This window comes from Anarrhichthys ocellatus, unplaced genomic scaffold (assembly GCF_004355925.1).
Source record: "Anarrhichthys ocellatus isolate YVR2014 unplaced genomic scaffold, GSC_Weel_1.0 scaffold15, whole genome shotgun sequence".
Classification (NCBI taxonomy): Eukaryota; Metazoa; Chordata; class Actinopteri; order Perciformes; family Anarhichadidae; genus Anarrhichthys; species Anarrhichthys ocellatus.
In genome coordinates, this window is record NW_022280045.1 from 7,800,492 (window position 1) to 7,824,594 (window position 24,103).

At 41.5% G+C, this 24,103-nt stretch overlaps 1 protein-coding gene across 8 annotated transcripts; it reads left to right on the forward strand.

Moving 5' to 3' along the window:
* The first annotated feature begins 55 nt into the window (after nucleotides 1–55).
* On the forward strand, nucleotides 56–19,451 carry LOC116387484 (probable cation-transporting ATPase 13A3). Of its 8 annotated transcripts, none has more exons than XM_031854618.1 (33): nucleotides 56–425; nucleotides 2,039–2,102; nucleotides 3,660–3,833; nucleotides 4,176–4,349; nucleotides 4,527–4,597; nucleotides 4,750–4,833; nucleotides 4,975–5,044; nucleotides 5,155–5,289; nucleotides 5,416–5,488; nucleotides 5,733–5,864; nucleotides 7,061–7,228; nucleotides 7,393–7,550; nucleotides 7,686–7,874; nucleotides 8,919–8,980; nucleotides 9,405–9,555; nucleotides 9,845–9,967; nucleotides 10,085–10,102; nucleotides 10,650–10,800; nucleotides 10,969–11,122; nucleotides 11,642–11,766; nucleotides 11,917–12,080; nucleotides 12,348–12,479; nucleotides 12,629–12,708; nucleotides 12,846–12,888; nucleotides 13,418–13,527; nucleotides 13,770–13,866; nucleotides 14,142–14,214; nucleotides 14,332–14,509; nucleotides 15,111–15,292; nucleotides 15,667–15,755; nucleotides 15,986–16,066; nucleotides 16,304–16,399; nucleotides 16,837–19,451. In XM_031854618.1, the coding sequence occupies exons 1-33, from the start codon at nucleotides 247–249 to the stop codon at nucleotides 17,017–17,019; spliced, it is 3,963 nt and encodes a 1,320-aa protein (XP_031710478.1). In that variant the 5' UTR covers nucleotides 56–246; the 3' UTR covers nucleotides 17,020–19,451. The 8 variants fall into 8 exon arrangements, with proteins under 8 accessions (XP_031710478.1, XP_031710483.1, XP_031710480.1 ...); XM_031854623.1 differs by having other exon boundaries at nucleotides 11,002–11,122; XM_031854620.1 differs by having other exon boundaries at nucleotides 7,686–7,859.
* Nucleotides 19,452–24,103: the final 4,652 nt, after the last annotated feature.

Below are 24,103 nucleotides of genomic sequence, written 5' to 3' on the forward strand. Positions count from 1 at the left end.
TGAAGACCCAGAAGGTTTTCCAAAGACTTGCTGAAATCTCAGCCAGGTCGGACTATTTCTTCTCTGCCACCGACACGAAATACCATCACCGCATTAACAGGCCGTGTTTTCCAACCAATGGCAGGCTCAGCACCCGCCACTGCTCCTCGCATACGTCTCCGTCTTCTCCGATTTGTTGCAGAAATTCAGCCCAAACGCGGTGTCCTTTAGTGACCTCACATCCTGTCCCCCCCCACTTCCTTCCGAATGGACCGGTTTAGGACGGTCCGAGCGCAGCGTGGATCCGTGTTGTGTGGGCGCGTGTTGTCACACGTCAGATCCACAGTGTTGCACGACAGCAGAAGGGCATGCGAGCAAACTTTTAGTGCAGCGGTTCACTCGCCTGTCTGTGCAACGTCTCGTGCATTGATAGAGAGGAGTCGTCGGTGAGTTAATGCGGACGCATTAGTGCTTAATGACACGGTGTTTATATTCACGTCTGTCTCGTGAGAATATTAAGTTTGATCACAGCTCAACGGCGACTTGCGAAACACTTACACGAATATGTAACAAGTGGTTCAAACTGCGACTGAAAATGGCTCCTCATTCATTATCTAATGCTGATCCAGTGTTGAAACAGTGTGGAAATGTTTGTTTTACGCTCTGATAGGAAACGTCCGATTTGAGGTTTCTCTGTTTTAGCAGTTAAAACCAGATCAACAGTACACGAGGCTGTTCAGTGTCTGTAAAAAGTATCCACCTCATTTGACTTAATGTGTAACAACTTTTATTATGCTGGGTTAATTGATTACGGTGTGAAATCTCTACAAATCTAATTCACTAAACACAAACCAGGGATGTACTTGCTCCCCGAGGTCAGCGTGCGATAGTTGAGTCTATGTGGATACGTTTGCACATCTGGAATTTCTTATCTAAACCTAAAAAAGTTATGGCAAGTTGCAATAGGTGACCCTGCAATAATTTGTGGATTGGTCTGAAATGTGGACTCCTCTGGCTCCTCTAGCACTGCAACATAGTTGTTTCAAAGCCAGCCCTGTGTAGCTTTGGCTCTATGTTTGAGGTCTTTGTCCGGCTGAAAACTAAATCTCATCCAAAGCCCTGACTGGCTTGCAGACCGCATTAGGGTTTCGAGCAGGATTTCTTTTTGTTTTTGCTGCATTTATTTTACTGTCTTACCTCCACTCTTCCATTAAAAAGCATCATCACTGCACACAACCAGCCTTAATGTTTGGGATGCTGCTCAGGCTTTAAGTAAGATGGAGAAAAAGTTCAGCGCCTCACACTTTCACATTTTTCATAGCAGATGTAGTGTATTGTCTTACGTTTGTACCTAACCTGGATCAATTTGTTTTCTTTTAAAAACATATTAAAATATGTTTTCTTGTGATTTAGAGGCAAAACATATGAATCCAGAGGGATGTGAAGTAATCCAAAAATGTTTTGCTTCAAAACAACCTCACATAAGATGGTGCTTGAGAGGTCAGGTCTAATGGACTTTGAGTCGAATATTACTGCAGGTGTGACTGTTATTGGAAATAAACATGTGTTTATGGTGCAACGGTTTCATTGAACTACAGCTTATCCTGCACTGCGTCATCGCTCAACAACAAGTTGCGAGGCTCAGTTTACAATCCTACAGATCATACCTGGACTTAATATGATCAAGCCAAAATGAGGCTGTACTTCAATATCCATCTCAGCTAATGTTCGATAAACGATTAAAGACTTTGAACACAGTGTCTGTTTATGTTCAGTCAGGTTGTTACTTGAAAGAGACATTTCCTTTATTTACCAAGTAGATATGGAACAGTCTGTTTTATAGCTATATGTAGTAAATGAGTGACTGACTTTCTTTCTCCATCTGTGTTTTTTTCGGCTTCTGAAGTCATAAAACTGAATATTTTCATACCCGTGACCTAGATAGAAGTTGTAACATCTTAGCTGACCAGACAGAGTCGAAGACTTCTGTGATAAAAAAGCTTCAGCGAGTTAAGCGCCTGTTTGAAATAAAGTAATCGCTCGTTCTTTTTCTTTGCAGTAGTTGTGACACAATGCAGACGAGAGAGGTGAAGATCATAAACCAGGGTCTGGAGGATGAGATGGTAAATATAATTTCTCATTTTAATAATGCTTTCCCTGTCAACATTGTCTTTTCTGTTGACTCATTCAATGCTAACGTTTTTATATTGTTAACAAATGATAACAATAGGAGGTTTGTAGCATTTTGCCTTTTTAAATGATATAAGTCATTTGTACATGTATCGGTGTGGATTAAAATGAATGTAACATTAAATTAGATTTCAATTGACAGCCACAGAACTCACACAAAGTAACTTGGAGAATTTGGTAATTTCACAAGTCAGAATAGAGGGTAAAACAGCTATCTTGACTCTGTCCCAAATTAATACAATCCACCAATCAGGTGCTCTAAAATCCACTTATTTGTGTTAGGAGCAGTTTTACCTTCAGACAGAGCAAAGCCAAGCTGGCTGATTCCAGTATGTATGCTAAGCAAAGCTAACCAGCTGCTGGCTGTAGCCATATAATTTACATACGGACACGAGAGTATCATGTGTGTTTCCTAAAATGGAATAAACAATTCCTCTTACCATCAGAGTTACTGTAGATCGGATAAACGCCAAAAACACCATTAGATGTGTATTACCTCATTTATAGCAGCTGCAGTGTGTCACTACTAAGACAAGATGGCAATCAGCATGTTGTCAGCTTTAAAGAAAAAGGCAGGAGTAATTATTATTTTTCTTATTGTCAACTCCCATGAAAAGATCAACAGATGAATTCTACTGACAAGTAATCTCTGTGTAACTAAAGCCTGAAATAGCTGATAAAACAACACTTTTGCACTGGATAACATGTTCCTTCATTACAATGAACAAGAGCGCTTTATTTTATTAATTCAAACCCACATACGACATCCTGTTACTGTAAATATTCACTAAAATCCAGAAAGTGTATTAATCTGCTGCTGACAATAAATGAAGTATTTACTCCTGTATGAGTAACGTCTGCTGATGGCTACAGTGCTCAGCTGTTTAAGAAAATATACAAGCTTTTTCTTCATAAAAACACCTAAAAAATACCTCGGCAATGACCGTAGAAAGATATTGTCCTTTTTCACATTGACATTTTGACATGTCACAGTAGGAAAAGCACAGATTAGCTGCTCTCTGGTGATGTGCATGCTGGCTCACTGTCATGGCTTACTGGGACTCTAGAATATAGAACAGATCGTTGATGTTGTTATTTATTATTATTATTATTAACCCTTGTTTGCTTTCCAACTATAACAAGTCAAAATGTCTGCTATTAAAAAGGTCTGTTAAGAGAGATGGACAATTACATTTGCCGTGTTTCCATTCACATATTTTTTTGCACATTTTGAAGTATTGCATCAGAAAAGCTCTCTTGAAATGTCAATGTGAAAAAAAGTTTTACGCTCACTTGAAGAATTTTTTTTTCCTTTTGTCGAAAAAGACTTGATGCGCTAAATGGGTCATGGGCTTTGTTGTCAATAAGAGAAATACAGAAAAGTACCAGCTTTATTTTAAGATTGTATTTAATTGTCCCACATCACGAGCCACTGAGCAGTATATTCGTCTCACTCCTCAGTGTGATAACATGAGTGTTTGGCCGTGCAGGAGGTGTGGGGTTACCAGCCCTGTCTGTGGAAGAGGATCCTGGTGGGTGTAGGTGCTGTGTTCTCCGGGGGTCTCCTGCTGCTCCTGCTCTACTGGCTGCCTGAGTGGGGCGTTAAGGGCACCTGCACACACACCTCGCTGAGGAACGCACACACACTTCTGCTCAGGACCACGGTAGGAAAACGGCAGAATTTCCGTTCTTTTTTCACACAACAATTTTTCTCTGTAAGTTGTTTTTCAAACAAGGAAAATAATTAAAGTAAATTCAGCGTTTGTAAATGAGGCTATTGCTGTGTTCCTCCGCTTAAACAAAGAAACAAAGAAGAAAATGTTTTTACGATAGCTTTATTTGTGGGTGAGTCCACTTCTTCTTTCACAGAATTGTGAGTTTGCTCTTGTGCTGCTGCTCATAAATCATTCTGACAGGTGTTACATTTTTTGACACACACCGAATTACGCGCCAAATTATAAATTCAGCGTGGTCTAACAGCCGAGGAAATTTATATTACTAAACAGGATGAGTTCAAGCAGTGGTTTCGAGCCAAAGTGCATGTGATGTCGGCTCCGGGGAATAAACCCTTTGACAGCTTGGATCTTCAGTCCACTGCCCAGCTGCCGAACGGAGACGGAGAGCACGGCATCAGCGCTGAGCGCGTGGAGCATCGTGGGCAATTTAGACAACCTGTTCAGGTGCCTCAGTTGCTCATCTGATGCTAATTCCAGATTTATATTCAGTAATCTGAGTAACTGTTTGGTATAAAGACATTAATTTAAGTTTTGTGTCCCGATCACTAATTGGCAGGTTTTGAAGTATGTCTGTAAAGTTGTTACACAGTCAATATGTGACCATCTCTTTCCCCCTCTTAGATCCACTACTTCACCCACCACAGCACCAGATACTACTGGAATGATGTGATACAGAACTTTGAATTGTACAAGTAAGAGTCCAGATGAAAAACAACGTGCTTGTATTTGGAAATAGTTTATTATATCTTTGCTAAATAAACTAAATGTCTGCTATTGAATAGCTGGTACAGTATGCATACTTTGTGTGTTGCCCAGTAGAAATGAATGTGTGTGACTTTTCTAGAGGCTTGGAGGATGTGAAGGTGAGCTGTGCGAGCATCCACTCTGACCACAGCTCTGGACTTTCTAAAACACTGCAGGACTACAGGTACACACAGATTTCTATCTATTCCTACAGATACCATTTTTCTTATTAACCACAGAGCAAGCATCCACAAATAAACTGCCCCTCAGGCATGTGACCATGTTAAAGTTACAAACTGCTTAAAATTCCTGTTTTTTCTATTAGGAGGTTGTTTTTCGGGGAGAATGAGATTGCTGTAAGAGTGCCGTCTCTATTCAAGCTCCTCATAAAGGAAGTAAGTTCAGAGCTCTTTAATATCACATCTACCCCTTTTTTTTTTTTTTGTTAGCATACTAACCACACTAATGCTAATCTTTGACGTGTTTCTTTCTCTTCCTCCATCAGGTGTTGAATCCCTTCTACATCTTCCAGCTCTTCAGTGTCATCCTTTGGAGTGCTGAGGACTACTACTATTATGCCACAGCCATAGTTTTTATGTCTGTGATTTCAATAGCTACCTCACTGTACACCATTAAAAACGTGAGTCATACAGGAACAGCAGTTTTTGTAGGAAATGCCCTGAATAATCTTGTCCAGAGAAGTCTCTATTCAGCATCTTGTGTGTCTCCAGAAGCCTTCTATGATACTGTGTCTCTCTTATTCCAGCAATATGTGATGCTGCATGATATGGTGGCAGCACACAGCGTGGTCCGTGTTTCAGTGTGCAGAGGAAGTAAAGGTATGTTTTACTCTCTGGCTATGAGTGAAAACAAGACTGTCAATTATTCAGGAATGACTAATGTTGATGTCTTTATGTTTTGAAGGCGTTATAGTGTTTACATTTGATATAGTATTGTATTTAAGTCCTAGTCTTTTTTTTCTGTTATTCCGTAATGCATGAATCACATTATTGATCTCTAGTAGCATCCTCATGATTCCCTGCAGAGAGAGTGTGTCTCATTCCCGCTCAACGTTGTTCCTAGATATTGAACAGGCCATGTCAACAGATCTTGTGCCCGGTGATGTCATCATTATTCCAGTCAATGGGATGATCATGCCCTGCGACGCTGTGCTCGTACATGGGACCTGCATTGTAAATGAGAGCATGTTGACAGGTTGTATATCCTTATACTTATAGTATATACTTATACTATCGCACAAAAAAAATCTTAACCCAATGTGTACTTGTTAGCTTTTCCCAGAGCTTTTCACTGCATCTCAAGGTCTTCATCAGCAGACGGAGCTTACTCAGTTTTCATGGAGTTTTCCTGTTGTACGTCCTGGGAAAAGCTAGCAAATGGACTTTGAGTTAAGATTTTTTTTTGTCAAACTACTATTTCCAAGGTGTCTTATTTTCGTTTGTTTTATTATTTAGACACACACGAGAGAACTGGCCTTCATTTTTATTGTCTTGACAAAAGTGATTACCGCTGTTTTTGAAAGATCATGCTGCTCAGCTTGTACTATTGGTACTACTGATACAGCCAGCTGATGTGTTTTAGTGCTTCCGCTGCTGCTACTAACAGTGTTGTAGTCAAGGCCACCTAAACCGAGACCTAAGTCACGAGACAAGACAAAGACGTTGAGGGGTCAAGACTAAGACCAAGTCAGGGCGAGTCCCACACTGACACAGTTACGATAAAATGTGGAACATGCAAACCAGAGGCAGTTCTCCAATTGATCTGAAAAATTCACATTCCCACAGAAAACAAATGAAGATTCCTCTACATTCACCTCTTTATTGCCGTACATACTGTACATGTACATGAAATATAATCAAAAGGCATTGCAGAGGTGAATTATTATTATTATTATTATGTGTGTGAATATTCCTTTGTTGTCAATGAATAATCACAGTTTATGATGTCAACAAATAAATCAGACAATTCACAGGCAATTTAGCGACAGCCCCACAGTTGTGGTCTTGAAAAAGAATCCAGAGCTCTTGACACAAAACCTACTAAAGATGCAGGAGATTCTGAGAGGGGACAGAGAAAGACCTTCACAATGTGGTCTTGAGACCTACAACTTTGGCGACCTTCACTAATATGAATATCTGTCATAAATAATAATACAACAAAGGTAACTACGTATATTATGAAATCAATCGTGGTTTATCTCTCTGTGCCATCCACACAACTATGAATTCATGAAAGTCAACAAAATAATAGTTTTATCACATTCCGTGGGCAACTTTCTTGGTTTGGTGCAATATTTTGGTTGATTCATTATTTTAAATAGCGCACAACTCTGCAGCTTTTGTTCTGTTTTAAGGTGTTTTATTTGATTTTAATCCTCCGTCCATCTTCAGGAGAGAGCGTGCCAGTTACCAAGACAAGTCTGCCCAGTTCAGGCGAGGAGGCGTCCAGCAGCTTCAACATGGAGGAGCATAAGAGATACACCCTGTTCTGTGGTACCCACGTCATTCAGACGCGCTTCTACACTGCAGAGCTGGTGGAGGCTGTTGTAGTCAGAACAGGTGAGACGGAGGGGAAAAACGCAGTGGGAATAACAGCTTGCGGCCTTCATTATGAAAATAGCTTTGATAATTTAGCTTTCTCTGTAGACTGATCGCCCTCAGGGTTGAACGTATTCACAAGAAGATGAAAATAATCAAATGTCATCACTTATGTGTTGCCACAGGCTTCAGTACAGAGAAAGGCCAACTTGTGCGCTCCATCCTCCACCCTAAACCCACAGACTTCAAGCTGTACCGTGACGCTTACCTTTTCTTGTTGTGTCTGGTGGGAGTGGCAGGCATCGGCTTCATCTACACCATCGTCCTCAGTATCATGAACAAGGTAACCTGTTCTTCTGGGACACCAGAGGAGAAGCTCACATTTGGATGCTGGATCTCAAAGAGACTTTAGGATTCTATCGTCCTATAGAAATCTGTCTTTGTCAGTCATTGATGGTTCCTCATCGATCTCATCCAGGTTCCAGCTAAAACCATCATCATCGAGTCTCTGGACATCATCACCATCACCGTGCCGCCCGCTCTACCGGCAGCCATGACAGCTGGTATCGTGTACGCGCAGCGTCGTCTGAAGAGAGTCGGCATCTTTTGCATCAGTCCTCAGAGGATCAACATGTGCGGTCAACTGAACCTGGTTTGTTTTGACAAGGTAGTCTGAAGCATCATATGTTGCTATACTATCATCATTTCTAGGATTGCTTAACTTAGACTGACTAAATTCCTAATTTAGAATGCGGGAAAGTTAGTTATGAGGCATCCAAACCCACTTCCAGTTCAAGTACAAGGAGAAGGACTTCGTGTTTTTAGGACCGTCAAAATCACAACTTACGATGAGTCATGATGTCTTGAGGCAGTGATGCAGTTGAACATTGATTCCATTTGGCCACAGCACCAAGCATAATGCTTCTTAAATTATGTTAATGTTATCGATTCAATTGGAAAGCATCTCAATCTATAATGTGACCTTGAAATATCTAAAAAATAAACTTCCTATAGTGTGAAACATTCCTCATTACGTCACATTGAGTGACTATGGAGATACGTTTGATACTGTTGGTGCAAAAGGATCAATCAAAGTAGAGCTGAAACGATTATTCATTCTGGCAACCGATTAATCGTTTGTCACTTTTTAAGTGAAATGTGAATTTATGTCTTTTGGTTTTGCACTGTTGGTCACATTAAACAAGCAAATTGTCAGCTTTGGCATTTTTCAGCATCTTTAACAATTGAGAAATGAATTGAAACAAACGGATTCATTCATTTACTGAAAAAAATAATTAGTCGCAGCCTGAAATCAAAGTTTGGTTTGTGATTGTGCAGATTGTCCAAAGCACTTCCATAGCTGTGGTGTCATACTGCCTGAAAGTGTCTTAACTGTTTATTTTATTTTTATTTTTTTGGATAGAACCACAACATTCCGGCATAAACCAGCAGCCAAGTGTTGCAGTCAGACCATTTCTTTTAAGAAGCTCACAGTTTTAATTCTTCAATGTTATATTTCTATATATGTTGTACATTACGAAAAGAGATAAAGAAAGTTCAATTATTTATTTTACTTTCATGATTCAAGCATAAGACAAAGTACATTTCTGTACCTCTTAGAATTGAGGCTTATTAGCATTGATTTCCTACTCTGGGGCGTGATTAATACGGTTTGTGTTGGTGCATTAAATGTCTGTATGTTTTCCTCCAGACTGGTACTCTGACAGAAGATGGTTTGGACCTGTGGGGTGTTCAGTCAGCTGAAGGTGGCAGGTAAAAGAGAGCCTCTTGTATTTGTCTTTTTTGCAAAAACATCTGTATGAGTTTCTCTGAGAGTAACCACAAAACGGATGAGATGACGTTTCTATTGGGTATTTCATTTTCTATCTATTCTATCTCTAAACAGTTTCTCAGTTGATTGTTCAGTTTACACACCTGAGAGATCTGAAAGAAAGACTTGTCTGCTTTGGCCTTCAGTACACCGACTGTACCTTCCGAGTACATTAGAGAAAGAAAAACAAAACCTTTGTTTACTTAAATCAGTAAAAGAGCACTATGTTTTTATGTGGAGTTGTTATTAACATTTTGATTCTTAACTCTCTCTGGAAAAAAGGATAGTTTTTAAATTCCCTTCAATTTGATTCAGCATCAGCCATTTAAAACAGTATCATCCTTCTCTCCTCCCTTCCTATCACAGATTTTCTCCCCCAGAGGCTGATGCAGCTAAAGAAAGTCTGGTTAACACTGCATTTGTGGCCTGCATGGCTGCCTGCCACTCACTGACCAAGATCGAGGGCGAGCTCTCCGGAGACCCTCTAGACCTCAAGATGTTCAGCGCTACAGGCTGGGTAAGCAAAGATTTTCAATGTTTACACCTAACGAGCTTAGTCACCGGCACCGCAACTAGCTGGGATACCGGTCTGTACATGAATTATGCAGCACCACGCTCATGGCATTGGCAGAGAAAGCTCTTCTTGGCTAAAGTGGTTACGGTCTGGTTCCATGGATACTTCAGCATCAACAGCAGAAAATGCCTCTTCCTTTCAAGAGGAAGCATGGACTAAGGTTAGACTAAGTGTGAAGGAGTCTACAAGCTCAACATGTTATTAAGATATCATATGATCTCATTTTTGTTAGATCCTAGAGGAGCCCACAGAGGAAGAGACTACACTCCACAATCCCATAATGCCCACAGTGGTGCGACCTCCAAAGCACTCCGTCCCTGAAGCCAACCAGAACAATCCACTAACTCACAACATGGTACAGTAACTCTCCCTGTCATTAATTTGTGATCAGTATATTTTTCTATAGCTGTAAAGATAATATAGTTGTAGTTGCCTGACCTCAAATTATACCATTATTAAATCCTTTTCCCAGGAGCTGTCTGCATTATCAGTAAGTCGTCCTTTTTTCATGAAATCTTCATATTTCTTACAGCAAATACGTCGACATTTAGGAAAATACCCTTATTCACTTTCTTGCAAAGAGTTACATGAAAAGATTGATACTAATCTCATGTTTTTATATTAAATATGAAGCTACTGCCAGCGACTGGTTAGCTTAGCGTGACATAAAGACTGGAAACAGGGACTCACTAATTAACACGCTATGTCATGTCCGGTCAATCTGTACGTGTAAAAACTGTAGATTGTGGTTTTACAGGGGGGGTTACATGTAGATTGCCTGGCAACCTCGAAGTGATGACGTGACTCCAGGTCCTGGTTGACAGATGGTTCTTCAGAGCCAGGCTAGCTGTTTCCCCTTGTTTCAAGCCTTTATGCTAAGCTAAGCTAAGAATCTCTTTGCTGTTGCTCCATATTTAACATACAGACATGAGAGGACGATCTTCTTATTTGTTTTACACCGAAGGTGAACTATAAACTGATTTGAAGTTGTTTTTTTTTGCACTGAACATGTATACATCGTGTCTTCTTCTCCCCAGTCCTGTGAGATTGGTATTGTGCGTCAGTTCCCCTTCTCCTCCACCCTGCAGAGGATGAGTGTGGTGGTCAGGAGGCTGGGTGAAAAACACATGAATGCTTACTTGAAAGGAGCACCGGAGGTTGTGGCCAGCCTCTGCAAACAGCACACAGGTTTGACACTTCCTCTCTATGTTAAAGGTTTGGGTGGATATTTCCTCCCTTCATTTGGCATCGCTATGAAGATACACAAAGTAATGAACAGTAAATAAAACAAGGATTTCAGTGTCTTTGATTACGGCCTCTATATCTCTTCCACATACTGCACTCGTCTTAACAAAGGCCAGACTGACGTGGCTCTGTCACTCTCTTCAGTCCCTCAGAGCTTCACAGAGACTCTGGAGACCTACACCAGGCAGGGCTTCAGGGTTATTGCCCTGGCACATCGACAGCTGGAGTCAAAACTCTCCTGGCACAAAGTCCAGAGCCTCAGCAGGTACTCTTCCCTCCACAGATAACACTGCACGTAGCTACTGGCAGAGACCCCAAATCACTAACTGTTAAAAATCTGTCCAAATATTTACAGTGCTACTTGCACTAAAACATGCGGAAATGTCAGGTCATGGTGTTATCTCTGAAACAAACTCCAAGCTGCTTGCTGGACTCACAATTTTGTACTCTCAACAACCTGCGGGGAAAAATCCATCTTATGTTGAAGGGCGTAACTTGGGCGTAAAATGTTATTTAGCTGTTTGGTTATATTGCTAGATAACAAGCCCATGTGACCATTTCATTGAAAACAACACATTAATTTCTGATTGTGGATGTTTTAAATCATTCTGCTCAATGTAGGACATTTTTAACTTCCATAGAAAGGACAGGAAAGGTTAGCAGAAAGGCAAGATAGAAAAATAATTGTTCTCAGATTCTATAAAGTGACTTGAAGCATGAATTTTGTACGGTAGTTGTCAATATATGGTGTCTATGATCTATTGTTTATATTTGTTGCTTTTAGGGACCTGATAGAAACCAACATGGAGTTCCTTGGTTTGGTGATCATGCAGAACAAAATAAAAGAGGAGACAGCTGGGGTTTTACTTGAATTACGGCAAGCTAACATCCGCACTTTGATGGTCACAGGTGAATCAGTTTTGTCACTTTATCCACTAATTACATTTGTTTTAATGTCATGTCATCATTGCATCGACAGCTGATATGTAAAGGACATCATTCCGAATTTCAACATCAGTACGTTCTCTTATTTCACTCTTTTTCTCTCTTTTATGTTAGGTGACAACATGTTGACAGCAATATCTGTGACTCGAGATTGTGGGATGGTGCGCGCACATGAGCGGGTCATTATTGCAGATGCTGCACCTCCGAAGGATTTCCACCCTGCTAGTATCACATGGCATGACACTGACAACCCAGCTCAGACCAACAAGGACAATCAGGTGAGACAAAAAGCCTCCGGGCCACTGAGTAATAAATAAAATCAATATATGTTAAAACACAAAAGCCTGTTCATGGTAGAGAATATTTGTATTCTCTATCTTTATTAGCCTGGGAAAGTTAAAACTGCTCCAAAAATAATTTGAGCTGATCACAATAGGCTTTTGTTTTCATGCCCAAAAGGTGTCCCATTGAATCTTCCACAAGTCATGTAAGATAATATAGTTTTCTGGTGTTTGAGGGGTATTGACTCATCGTTTGTCCTTCAGACTGTGGAGATAAACCTGGAGGACGGGGTATATGACAAGAGAGTTACTGAGCAGGAACAAAGCTATCACTTTGCTGTGACTGGCAGAGCCTTCGCTGTAATCACTGAGCACTTCCCTCAACTCGTCCAAAAGGTACAGGTTCATCTTCAGACACAAACACCTGTTCAGATTTGGTATTCGGTTTACATCAGGGGCAGTTTTCGTTTCTGTCTTACCACGCCGATATCATGTCGTTTGGATTCTGCTGTAATTCTTTGTCTCTCCACACGGGGGCGCTGCAGCTCGTGCTCAAAGCCACTGTGTTTGCCCGCATGGCTCCAGACCAGAAGACTCAGCTGGTGGAAGTCTTGCAGGGCATTGAGTGAGTCTCTCATGCGTTTGTGGCTTCAGCTGTTAATCTGTTGATGAGCTTGATTTTCAACTGTTGACGTTCATGTGATTAAAAAGATTCATCACCACTGGCAAATGTACAACTTTCACCCGCTGTTCTCCTTCCAGCTACACTGTTGGGATGTGTGGTGATGGTGCAAATGACTGTGGAGTAAGTATGGATTATTCATTATTTTTTTCAAATCATGACATCAATGTACTTTATCCCATTACAAGACTGATGACACCTTTGTAAAGCAGCTTACATGCCGGTGTCTGATTGGCTCTCAGGATCTGCAGAAAAATTGACAGAACACTTGGAACTTTGTAAAAGCAAATGAGTGTGAAGGCAGTGGTTTGTTGCTCCTTTACGAAAAAAAAATCCATTATCACATTTGAAAAATAGTCAACTATCCAACAATTATTTTGTGTTGAAATATTTTTACAATTCAAAAGTTGTAAGTGGTATATCCAGACCCACATATATCCATATATAATGTAATGTTTCTAATGTAAAACCTTATATTTCAAAGTTAATATATGATACTAGTAAGTAGTATCAAAAATGTAAAATATTTCCACCGGAAATGTAGTAAAGGTCTGAAAAATCTAATTACACAAATAGAGGTGTGTCACATTGAAACTCCCACCTCTTCTTATTGGTAATATTGTAATAAACAGTGACACCAACTTTTTCTCAGGCTTTGAAGAGAGCTCACTGTGGGATCTCTCTGTCTGAGCTAGAGGCTTCTGTTGCTTCACCGTTCACCTCCACCACCTCAAACATCTCCTGTGTCCCCAACCTTATCAGGTAGCAACTCACAAAAAACATACGGATTACAGAATTTGACATTTCAGAAATGCACGACAAAGTATGATCATCGTCGCATCAGTTCTGTCAGTAACCACCAGGGGTGTAACGATACAGACACAGGGTACACACTTAATAACATTCTCAGTTTTACTTTTACATTTTGGTGCCAACTGTGATAATTGTCCTTTTAACCTTTTTCTATTGATTCTGATTATCTCTGAATTTCTTTTCTTCATAAGAGAGGGCCGAGCTGCCCTCATAACATCATTCTGCGTGTTCAAGTTCATGGCTCTCTACAGCATCATCCAGTACCTCAGTGTCTCTTTGCTCTATTCGGTAAATGCAAAAACAAACACTTTTTGTTGTAACAATTTATTCCTCCTCTTTGAGAATGTAATATGTTTGATGTTTCCAGCTGCATAATGCTTGGTGTTTATCCATGTCCTTGGTGCTTTAAATGTGATAAGGTGAAAGCAACATGTTTTGTTACATGTTATTGAAGGTCCTGCATCTGTTAACTTGGGAGGTTTGTGCCATTGAGTTACAAACACTGGTACGGTTCCCACGTGACAGACAGAAAGTTCATCATGCTTTATTTCCTGATATTGTAGATTCTCAGCAACTTGGGAGACTTCCAGTTCCTCTTCATTGACATCGCCATCATTCTCATCATTGCCTTCACAAGTGAGCAGCATGAAAATAAAAAAGCTTTTAATCAACGTTTGAATTTGGTGGGGTTCTACAAAAAGCAATTGATTATTTTAACTTGCAGTATTAACACGCAGTAACTTCTGTCTTCAGTGAGTCTAAACCCGGCATGGAAGGAGCTGGTGTGGCACCGCCCGCCCTCCAGTCTGATATCCGGCCGGCTGCTCTGCTCAGTTCTGACCCAGATCCTCACCTGCCTGGTCTTCCAGGTCCTGGCTTTCCTCCTCGTACGACAGCAGAGCTGGTATGAGACATGGACGCCTCAGTCAGAGTGAGTAACATACCTGAAATTAGCTCCAGCAAAAATTATGAATCAGTAAATCACTGGTTGTAAAATATATGTAAATGCTACTATATACAGACTTTTTTCTCGGCCTTCTCTCCAGCTTTAAAATAAATGATTACATATTATCCCAGCTGCACACTTCACGCTGGTTCCAAACTGTTATTGCTGCACACATCCCCAATAAAGAAAAAAATCAAAACAAAATAATGAGGTGAAACAAACAATTCGGTCTGATTTTCAGGCTTTGTTCACATAGTGGTTATTCTTCTGTCTGGGTGGTTTACTTGGCTAATGAACATAATGGGGTAGAGGCAAGCAAAATAAATACACTGTCCATCTCATTTGTTTTATTACTAGTCTGACTTGTCTACTGCCTTGTTTTTATTCATATAGTATCTGCCGGGGAAATTGTGGTTAGATACAGTAACAGATTTTAAATAAGGTAAGCTGGTCAGTAGACAAACAAGAAAAACAGTAGTACAGAAAGCCCAAAAAGTCTTACATCTTTTGTCTTATTGTTTTCTAATTTATGAATGCAGAACTTTCCAGAGGTTTGCAATAACTATCTGCTTCTCTCCTCCTTTAGTGCCTGTAATGTTTCCAGCTCCGGTCTCTCTCACAGCCGAAATGTAACGAGCCCCCACGACCACAAAAACATCAAGAACTACGAGAACACCACCCTCTTCTACGTCTCCTCCTTCCAGTATTTGGCTGTAGCCATCATTTTCTCCAAAGGAAAGCCCTTCAGACAGCCGAGCTACAAGAACTGTGAGACTTATTTATTCGTAGCGATGATTGATCGTCAGTGCGATGCGCATGGAAAGAGATTATAATCGGCACAGAACGTATTTTTTACAATGCTGAAAAAGCATTACAATTAGAAGAGGTATGATTTGAATTAATAAAGATTGATTGAAAAGTAAACTGTAATTTTAAACTCCAATTTTAAATTCAGTTTTTCAAATTTGAATTAATTTGATAAATACATGCATTCCTGTTTTAAAGCCATTTATTTATCACTTCAATATGAGTATGACAAACAAATGTATTACAATCTCTACTGGCACTAATCACTTATGTTTGGTATTCTTGCAAATTGAAAACTACCATTCAAGCTGGCGTCACTTCATTTTGTTTATCAGGGCCGTTCATGCTGTCCTGTATCAGTCTGTATACTTTTGTCCTCCTCATCATGCTGTATCCTGTTCCTGCCATCGACAGCTTCCTGGAGGTGAGCTTGCTTTTTCTAATGTTTTGTTTTTGTTGTGCTGCCTGCTGTAAAATATACAACATATGTCCCGGTTGTAGATTTGAACAGCAAGAAACGTGAAAGTAGAGAAACGTTTTGGAAGAAGAGTGAAGGTGTAACAATGGCTGCCGGGACGGTGCATGACGTTGATGGTGTGTGTGTGTGTGGTTTTGCATTCAGTGCTCTCTTCCTGCTGCTCTGCCTCCACTCAGATCGTGTGTGTTCCCCATGACTGGCGCGTTACACTGGTCATCATTGTCATAGTGAATGCGGCGGTGTCTTTCATGCTGGAGGTACAAGACATCACACCCTGCACGCTCTCTGTGACTGATCTCCTCTTTTGATTAGAATACTGTGACTGCATTGGCATGCATTGATTTTTTTTTTTTTCCTGCCTAATGAATGAAATCAATGAATCATATTTCTTTTTTTCAAGTTTGCTTTTGAGTTATGTCTCTGTGCGTTTCTGTGGCTGTAACCCAATCTTCATGATCAGCGTATTCTGAAGTTCCCACTGAACTCTCCCGTAGATTTTGATCCTTGACATCATCTTGCGGAGGCTAGTTTTCAGATGCAATCAGGGGGTAAATCGCCCCGCAGAGCCCCCCTCTGCTGACACTCCTCAGGTTGGGAAGCTTTTGACTTCACTTTTGTTTTGTCTGGTTTCACTTTAATGAAAGATTTCGGTACATTAACTTTTAACTCTCTAAATTCTCTTGCTTCATTTTTTTCTCCGATGTCCTGTTACATGCTGTATAAATAATCAAAAACTAAATCTAAAAAATTAATATTAAATGTTATAATCCAATAGCTCATCTTTCAGTCTACGACTATTTCATTTGGTCCTTGTGTTAAAAATGTATTTCGGCTGATCTCTTGAATCAATCAGCGGTCTTTTCAGGAATCACTAGTGCAGGAGTCTGTTACTGCAACTTGAATAAAATCTAACACATTAGGTGCTTTGGTCACAAAACTGCCTCACTCATGCGTTCAGCAGAGATAATGTAAAGACATGCATATTGCTGACTTGCTGCCTGGTTTCTCATACTTTACGTGTTCCCAGGAGGCCAATGATCGCTGGGGCTCGTTCTTCCTCTCCTGGTTGTTCTGTCTGAGAAACAAGCCCCCGAGGGTGCGCTACATGCACCTGGCCCTGGAGCTGCAGGACGCCGCCGACTGGCCTCCCAGACACTCCACTGTCACCTACGCCAGCGATCTACAATCCCACATCTCTGCCCCCCTCTGACACCAACGTGACCAACAAGCAAACTACTGCACAGACTAAACCTAAAACCTTAGCTTGAGTTGAGCTCAGAGATGTGACGGACGCTCGGATGATGTGTGTGGGACGTGGAACCCGCAGGATGCCAGCGACCAATCCAGGAGCCTCATAAAGGTGAGGCTTCCTAGTGCAACGAATGACCGACATTGTGAGCTCCTCATACATGAAGTTCTCTTTTGTTTTGATTAACTTCATCAGAATGAACAGACACTCTGCACTTGTCGCACTGCTGAAACTGGAGCCAGAGGCTTCTGTTAAAGGAATAGTTCAACACTTTTGGAAATATGGAACACCTCTTCGCTCTCTTGCTGAGAAGAGAAGAAAATTAGCATATATCCCAAAATGTTAAAGTATTACTTTAAGATGACCTGATGTCTTACTAAGTCAAATGTTACTACTAGTGCCATACAAAATGCTAAAACAACACTTGACATCAAATAAGTCTTTTAATTGTCACCAGCCGTGACAGCAACACAAGGTATTGTTTTCTCCTTGTGTGTCTCGTCGTGGCAAAATGTGGTCCTGGAGACACCAGGGCTGCGGTCGAAAAGTCCTTTTTGCTTGACGGTTCCTAACTGAGTGGAATGACCCGGAACTATCTAAGTGGCCGCCATGATGAGAGCTGTTCGATGTCTCTAAATGCTGAGGAAAGGTGCTTCAATGCTTCCTTACTTAGCTCCTTTGGCATAGGAAACCCTGGACCATCCTTTACCAAAGGAAAGTAGATAAAGCCTCCCCCCAATTCCTTGCGGTGGCAACATTTAAAGTGACGCATCATTCGGCCGTCCATGAAAACAAACGTCTTTGCACATCTTGCCTATCTTGCACAGGTTTAACAATTATTATCATATAATCATAAAGTAATGGGATTCATGTTGATGAATATGAATAGACGGTGACAATCCTTACGTTTCATTTCATATGCATTTATTTACTTCGAACATTTAACAAATAAGTAAGAAAACAAAACAAGAATACAAAATATAATGAACAGTAAATATAGCAAACTGTCAATAAACAAATTCTCATTCTCAATAACAAGAAGCATCAGTAAAGAAAACAAGAAAACAAGCTAGGCCTATGAAAAACTATTAAAAAGACAAAACTAACCAAACAGTTGAATCCGGTCATGTTTTGCTTTTTGTAGTCCTCCTTCGTTGTAGTTTCGCCATCGTAAACCTACGTCGTTGACATCCACCGTTGCATAATAATGATGTAGTTTAGTGAAAGTGGAGTCGTTTTTTCTGAGCACTGCGGTTCGTTCTCTTTTCCTAAATCCTTATGAATTCTCCTTCACATCTTTCCTTGACCCTATGATGTTTTCCATCGAGGTCAAGGAAAAGTGGTTAGGAATAGATGTTAGGAGTTAACTTTTAGATTTTTCGACCGCAGCCCTACTGTAGCAGAAACTGCTACAGAGGCGGTTTTGAGAACTTCTTATCAACACGATGGCATCACAACCGACGGCAAGAAGCAGACATGAAACTTTACAGGTGTGTAGTTGAGATCAAAATAAAGGTCAAGTTCAAAGAAGGGTAGGTGTGAAGTGGGTTAAGCCCCCCCCCCACACACACACACACACTTTACGCCCCTGGCCCAATTTGGCGTCGTGACTGCTGTGATCCCATCGCAGCATGGTCTCTAGTTTTAAACATTTTTAATTACGTGACCCATTACTTTATTTAAAATATTTCAACCACATCCATTTAAGGCCTGAAAGCACTGGATAATTATGTCTGCTTCACTGAAAATACAAACATACAAACTATCTTTAGCTGCTGCTAAAATCTAAAAGTTGTAAAACAGTTTTAGGTCATATGGATTCTTAGAAACATGAAACACTTACACATTTTAGCAATTTTATGAACATAACTGGTACTGTTGTATTTCTAAGACAGAAAACATTCCACTGCTGCAGTTCTGTCTTAGAGTTGCTTCGGTTGAAATTCTTCCTGTGGAAGAGAGAAGCAGAAATTCTGTGTCCCTTTTTAAAAATTGTATTGCCGCTGACTGTGTGTGTGTGTGTGTGTGTGTGTGTGTGTGTGTGTGTGTGTGTGTGTGTGTGTGTGTGTGTGTGTGTGTGGTTGCGTGAAAGACAGAGCAAGAGAGTGCGTCAGTTCATAAGAAAATCTAAATAATTTGTCCGTTGATTATTATTATAAAATATTTATGCTCTTTTCCTCAAAATACGACTTTCTTTGTTTGCAAGGAAACATAATTACAGCGTTTAACATCACTAAGGTACTGTACATGACTGATAATGTTTTGATTATTAAAGCAATATAATGAATCAATGAGACACTTGCTGCTGTGTTTTATAACAGTTGATTTTAACGTTTGATTTGTATATATTTTTATGTAACTAAAAATGAAATAAATGTGAAATATGACAATTACTCACCTACATTTCCTCTTTATTACCATAAGAAATAACATTTACTAAGGGAATACGTTTTTGAAAATAGCAATACAGTATTTGTACTTTTCTTATTTCAACAAAATGTTTCAGTGTTTGGCAACAAATATCCCTGTTTGCTCTGCAGAACTCCCGTTACATTTCCCAATAAATCTGTATATTAAGCCACTCTTGCGTGCTTCGTTGGGGGGCTGACCCTGGTCACACTTTTTCAGCCAAGACTTACTGATCAATTATGGGCTTTCCCAGCCTCCTCGCTGCCTGGCATATGGGCGCTTAAAGGCGCGAGAGTGGAGGAGAAAGAGGGGTATCATTTCATGTGGAGATCAGGGCCTACAGGCAGTGAATGGGTGGATTTAAGGGGGACGGTGAAAAAGGGAAGGGGGTCCTCGCTTGTCCCAAAAAGAAAAGAATCTCCCACAGATCAGGGAAGAGCCTTTTTGGGAATATTCATGATGAGGATGAGGAGGCATCATGAATTCATGTGTGTCTCCCTGACTTGCACGGATCATCTTTTCAGTAAACACTGATGTGCACAGAGCCGGGATGTCTTGCTTTCGATCCGTGTTTGCGATGTAGTTTGGTGGATAGTGTTGCCTCTCCACAAAGCAATATGGGTTTTTGTGTACTCTGCTGTATTCCTTTTGTATCGGTAGAGCAACAGATGGAGAGTGGTGGAGAGACTTAAAGAAGCTAAAACACACAGCCTTTCTTCCTCACAGCCAGCTACTCGCTCAAAAAGATTTTCTCAAGCTTGCGCTCAGACGTGTGCTATTTCAAACATTTTGGACTTCATCTCCTTTCTCTTCTACCCATACGGTTTTTTGTCTGAGTTGTGTACTTTGGGCCGATGCCTAGTCTTTGTTTCTTTACTCACAACAGTCCCCGCCAAGTGATCAGGACTGCTTAGAATAAATTGTAGAGTAACAGCCACTGTTACACACTTTTGTGCAGCAAAAGTTATCATTTCAGGTGCTTTCTCAATGTGTCTTGTTAGCAAACGCATGCCTTCACTTATTCTTCATAGAGTCTGCGATCAGATGTCAATCTGCTGCAGCTTCTCTGAAAGTATTTCAACACTCATAACGCCCTCGTCTTGATTTATAGTCGGGACACAAGGCCAACCTGATGCTCACTTACGGTTGGCCTCATTTTACAGATGATACAAAGGCAACCACGTCTGGTAAAAGGTCTGTGACCTACCAGACGGCCACAAAGGCCTTCTCCTCCCTCCTGTCCCGTAAGCATGGGCTCCTTCTCCGGCCCTTCGTGGCGTCCCTGTCCCCCTTCCTTTATCAGTCCTACCAGGCCTGAATGGGCTCTGTGGTTGGTCAATAAATTCAGCGATTCAGGGGGTGGACAGATGCAGCCGTGTTAACGTTTGTTCACAGGCTTGTTGGAGGGACGGGCCCCACCCCGCAGCTCTTTGTCCCCCGTGGTCCCTCAACAGGTTAGAAGTCAATGGAGGGCCTTGTGTTGAGGTGGCAGGGGCATGGATGGAGCCGCCTCTCACATGGCGTTCACACAGGGGGAGGACCGGCCCGGATCACTGTGACACTTGTTAGTGTGGGGCCACACAACATTGCTGGGTTGCCTCTCTCGCTCTCCCTCGAGGGCCCGTGCGATATTCAGCACTTTAAACAAACTAATGGTTGAGGCTGCCGGGTTGCGTCGACGTAAGATGATCTGCACTCAGAGGCCTGGAGTGACCACACTGAAAAGAAGTGCACAAGTGTATCTTACAATCTCAGTTTACAGATCAGGCTCGCAATAGAAATGAGGTCAGGCCTTCATTTGGTCCACGATCTGTAGTTTAAATTTAAACTATGCACTTTTGTGGCTCCTGAAAGTGTCACACTGTTGCTGAGTTATAGTCTGTTTCTCAGACTCGGCATGGGAACAGCCACACTGGGAGAAAAGAGACACAGAGAGCCATAGATGGAGCAACACACAAACAGAGGACGGCTTTAGGAGACACAGAGCAGCGGACATAAAAAGGCGTACAGAGACTGAAGAGGGACTTAGAGCCATGACTGAAGCCTAACTGTCATGAGAAGATGAGAGTTGCCATGGCCACCCAGGAGCCACCCAGCAAGCATGTGAGCAGGGGAGGCTCGGGGGCCTGGGCCCGGGCCTGTGGATCACATGCACTAACCAGGGATTATGTGCATAAGTGATGAGCACTAAGCCGGCAGGTGAAGAAGGGAGGCCCTGGGACAAGGAGCGCGCCATCCCTCAGGACAGCTCCCCCTGTAAAGAGCAGGGACTTTTTCCCAAGTGAGGCTGATCTCCCGTGTGAAGGGGACTCAGCCAGAGGTCCTCGAGTGCTGAAAGGGCATCCCCCGGACTGCTTTCACAGCGTAAGTGGCCAAAAACGCTGGTCTTGTGAGTCATCTTGAGTGGCAAGAATGGGCCATCTTCACATTCATAAATCCTAATGCAAACACACTCATGGTTATGGACTAAGCTTGGATCAGGATAAGCACCACATGGCAGTGCATCAGCAGGGCTCTTGTTGAAGCTTTTCGGCTTGGCGCTGGTATAAAACAACCGATTTCTACGGACTTTTATCCATCAGAAAGGAAAAAATAATCTAATTTAAGCTGTAGCTAAGTTAAATTTACAGTATATTTATGGACAGGAGCTTCACTTTATAGCCAGGATCAACAGGTTGTTTTGATGCAAGGAATCGATGCTCATAATATGCATGGCCTTACAGGAATGTGTTTGAACCCTGATGGCACAAAGAAATCACATTCCCATGGTGCACAGAGGAAAAATACACAGTTAACCAACCTTCCCCCAACACCTTTTCAAGACGATAGTATCCCTGAACATATTAACATGTAAATACACTTAGATACTTTGACAATACACTGAAATGCATATAATCTACATGCTAACTAGTCCTTTAAAGACTTCTCCGCTGCTGAATGTGGTTTGGGAACACTTTCATGTCTGGGTTTTAAAAATTAAATGTGAGGCCTCTCTTAGAATCTCAAAAAGCGTTTTTCAATTTGATGAGGGATAAGGCGATGACTGGGCTCCCTTTTCAAAGGGGGAGACCCAGAGTTCAATAAGACTTCAGTCTCATTGGCTTTGCCTCCAAGTTGAAGATCTAAATGTTGGCATCTTTCAGAGAAAGAACCCACCACGTTAAGGTGACAGATGGCAGGTTGTTGTGCTGAAATACCAGTTGCTATGGTCCCCTTTTCCTCCGCAGCTTCACTTGCCATAGCTCAGCATCCTCTCTGCTGGTGTACTGACTTGGAATAAGCTGACTTGAAACTACTCAGGTTGTTGTTGACAAACATGAGCCTAGATGAGTCTCCTAATCTCCCGCTCCTTTATCCGCTCTTTATTGCCGTATAAACAGGGCTGAATGCGCTAAAAGAAACTAAACCTCTGTTTTCAGCCTTCTCTTATCTCACGCGGGGTTTAATCTAATGCCCTCTACCCTTTTTACATCTCTGTCTTCGCTAAATACGACCATATTTTTGATTCAGTGTGTCGCCATGACGACCAGTTATTTCCCATCCTTGAGCCCCCCCTTCAGCTTCTCTTCTCCATTGATACTGCTACCTCCCCCTTTCCCTTTTTTTTTTTTTTTTTTTTTGTCCAAATAAAACAAAGCTCGGAGTGAATGCGCTCTGAGGTAGGTAAATGTATTCAGTGACATCAGCCAGGACGAGTCTATTCTGCCGGATTCCTGTACCACTTGTTTCCAGCCTTGTCTGGGGGCCGGACACTCTGTTGGGCCCATTGTCCCACGTGTATTCCACACAGGCCCGCAATTAATGGAGGCCTTGTCTAAGGCTTCTGGAGCAGAAACTGCTGTTGGGGAGGGGGACAAAAGGCAGGCAGAGCCGGGGGGCTGGGAGTTGCTATGGGAGGGCCCCCCCCCCCCCCCCCCCCCCTTCCTCCTTTAAGGGGGAATTCAAAGGGAGAAGAAGGGACGGAGAGCGAGCGGAGTGCTGGATGAGATGTTTAAGTGATCCCCTCTGTCTGTGCCCTCCCCTCCTGGCCTGAGATGTTTTCATACCAGCAGTTGAAAGGAAAACCTTTGCAGTATTTGATGATGAGGATGGTCATTTCACTGCCCACATCGCAGTGGTGGCTTGGTGGAGGAGAAAGCATGCCGGGGGCCACATCCTTCAGACCAGGTGAACATTGACAGGAGGTTGGCAACTGTGTAGAGACTGCAAAGAGGTTTATCCAATGCACTCTTTTTAAAAATATTTTACCTTGCAATCTGTGAAATTTGTCTCCACTACATGAGAAGTAGTTCCCAGGTTTAAAGTCATTTGATCCACAATAAAATGACTTTATACTAATGACATGAGAAAACTGCTCAAGCTCTGTTTGCAGACGATTCAGCTATCCTGTTGTCTCATAGGGATAATAAAAAAATACATAATTTATAGATATTAAAAATGACAACATCATATTAGTTGATTAGTTAAATAGAATAAGGACTTGGCTGTCTGAGAATAGGCTTCTTTTTTCTGAGTCTGTCTTGTTTGGATCAAAGTCTAAGGAAGGACTCTGACCTGGTTATTCAGATTAAAACCAAAAATGATTTACATCTTTCGGCTCCTGTTTTCCTGAACTTGTGGCTATCACTCACCATGC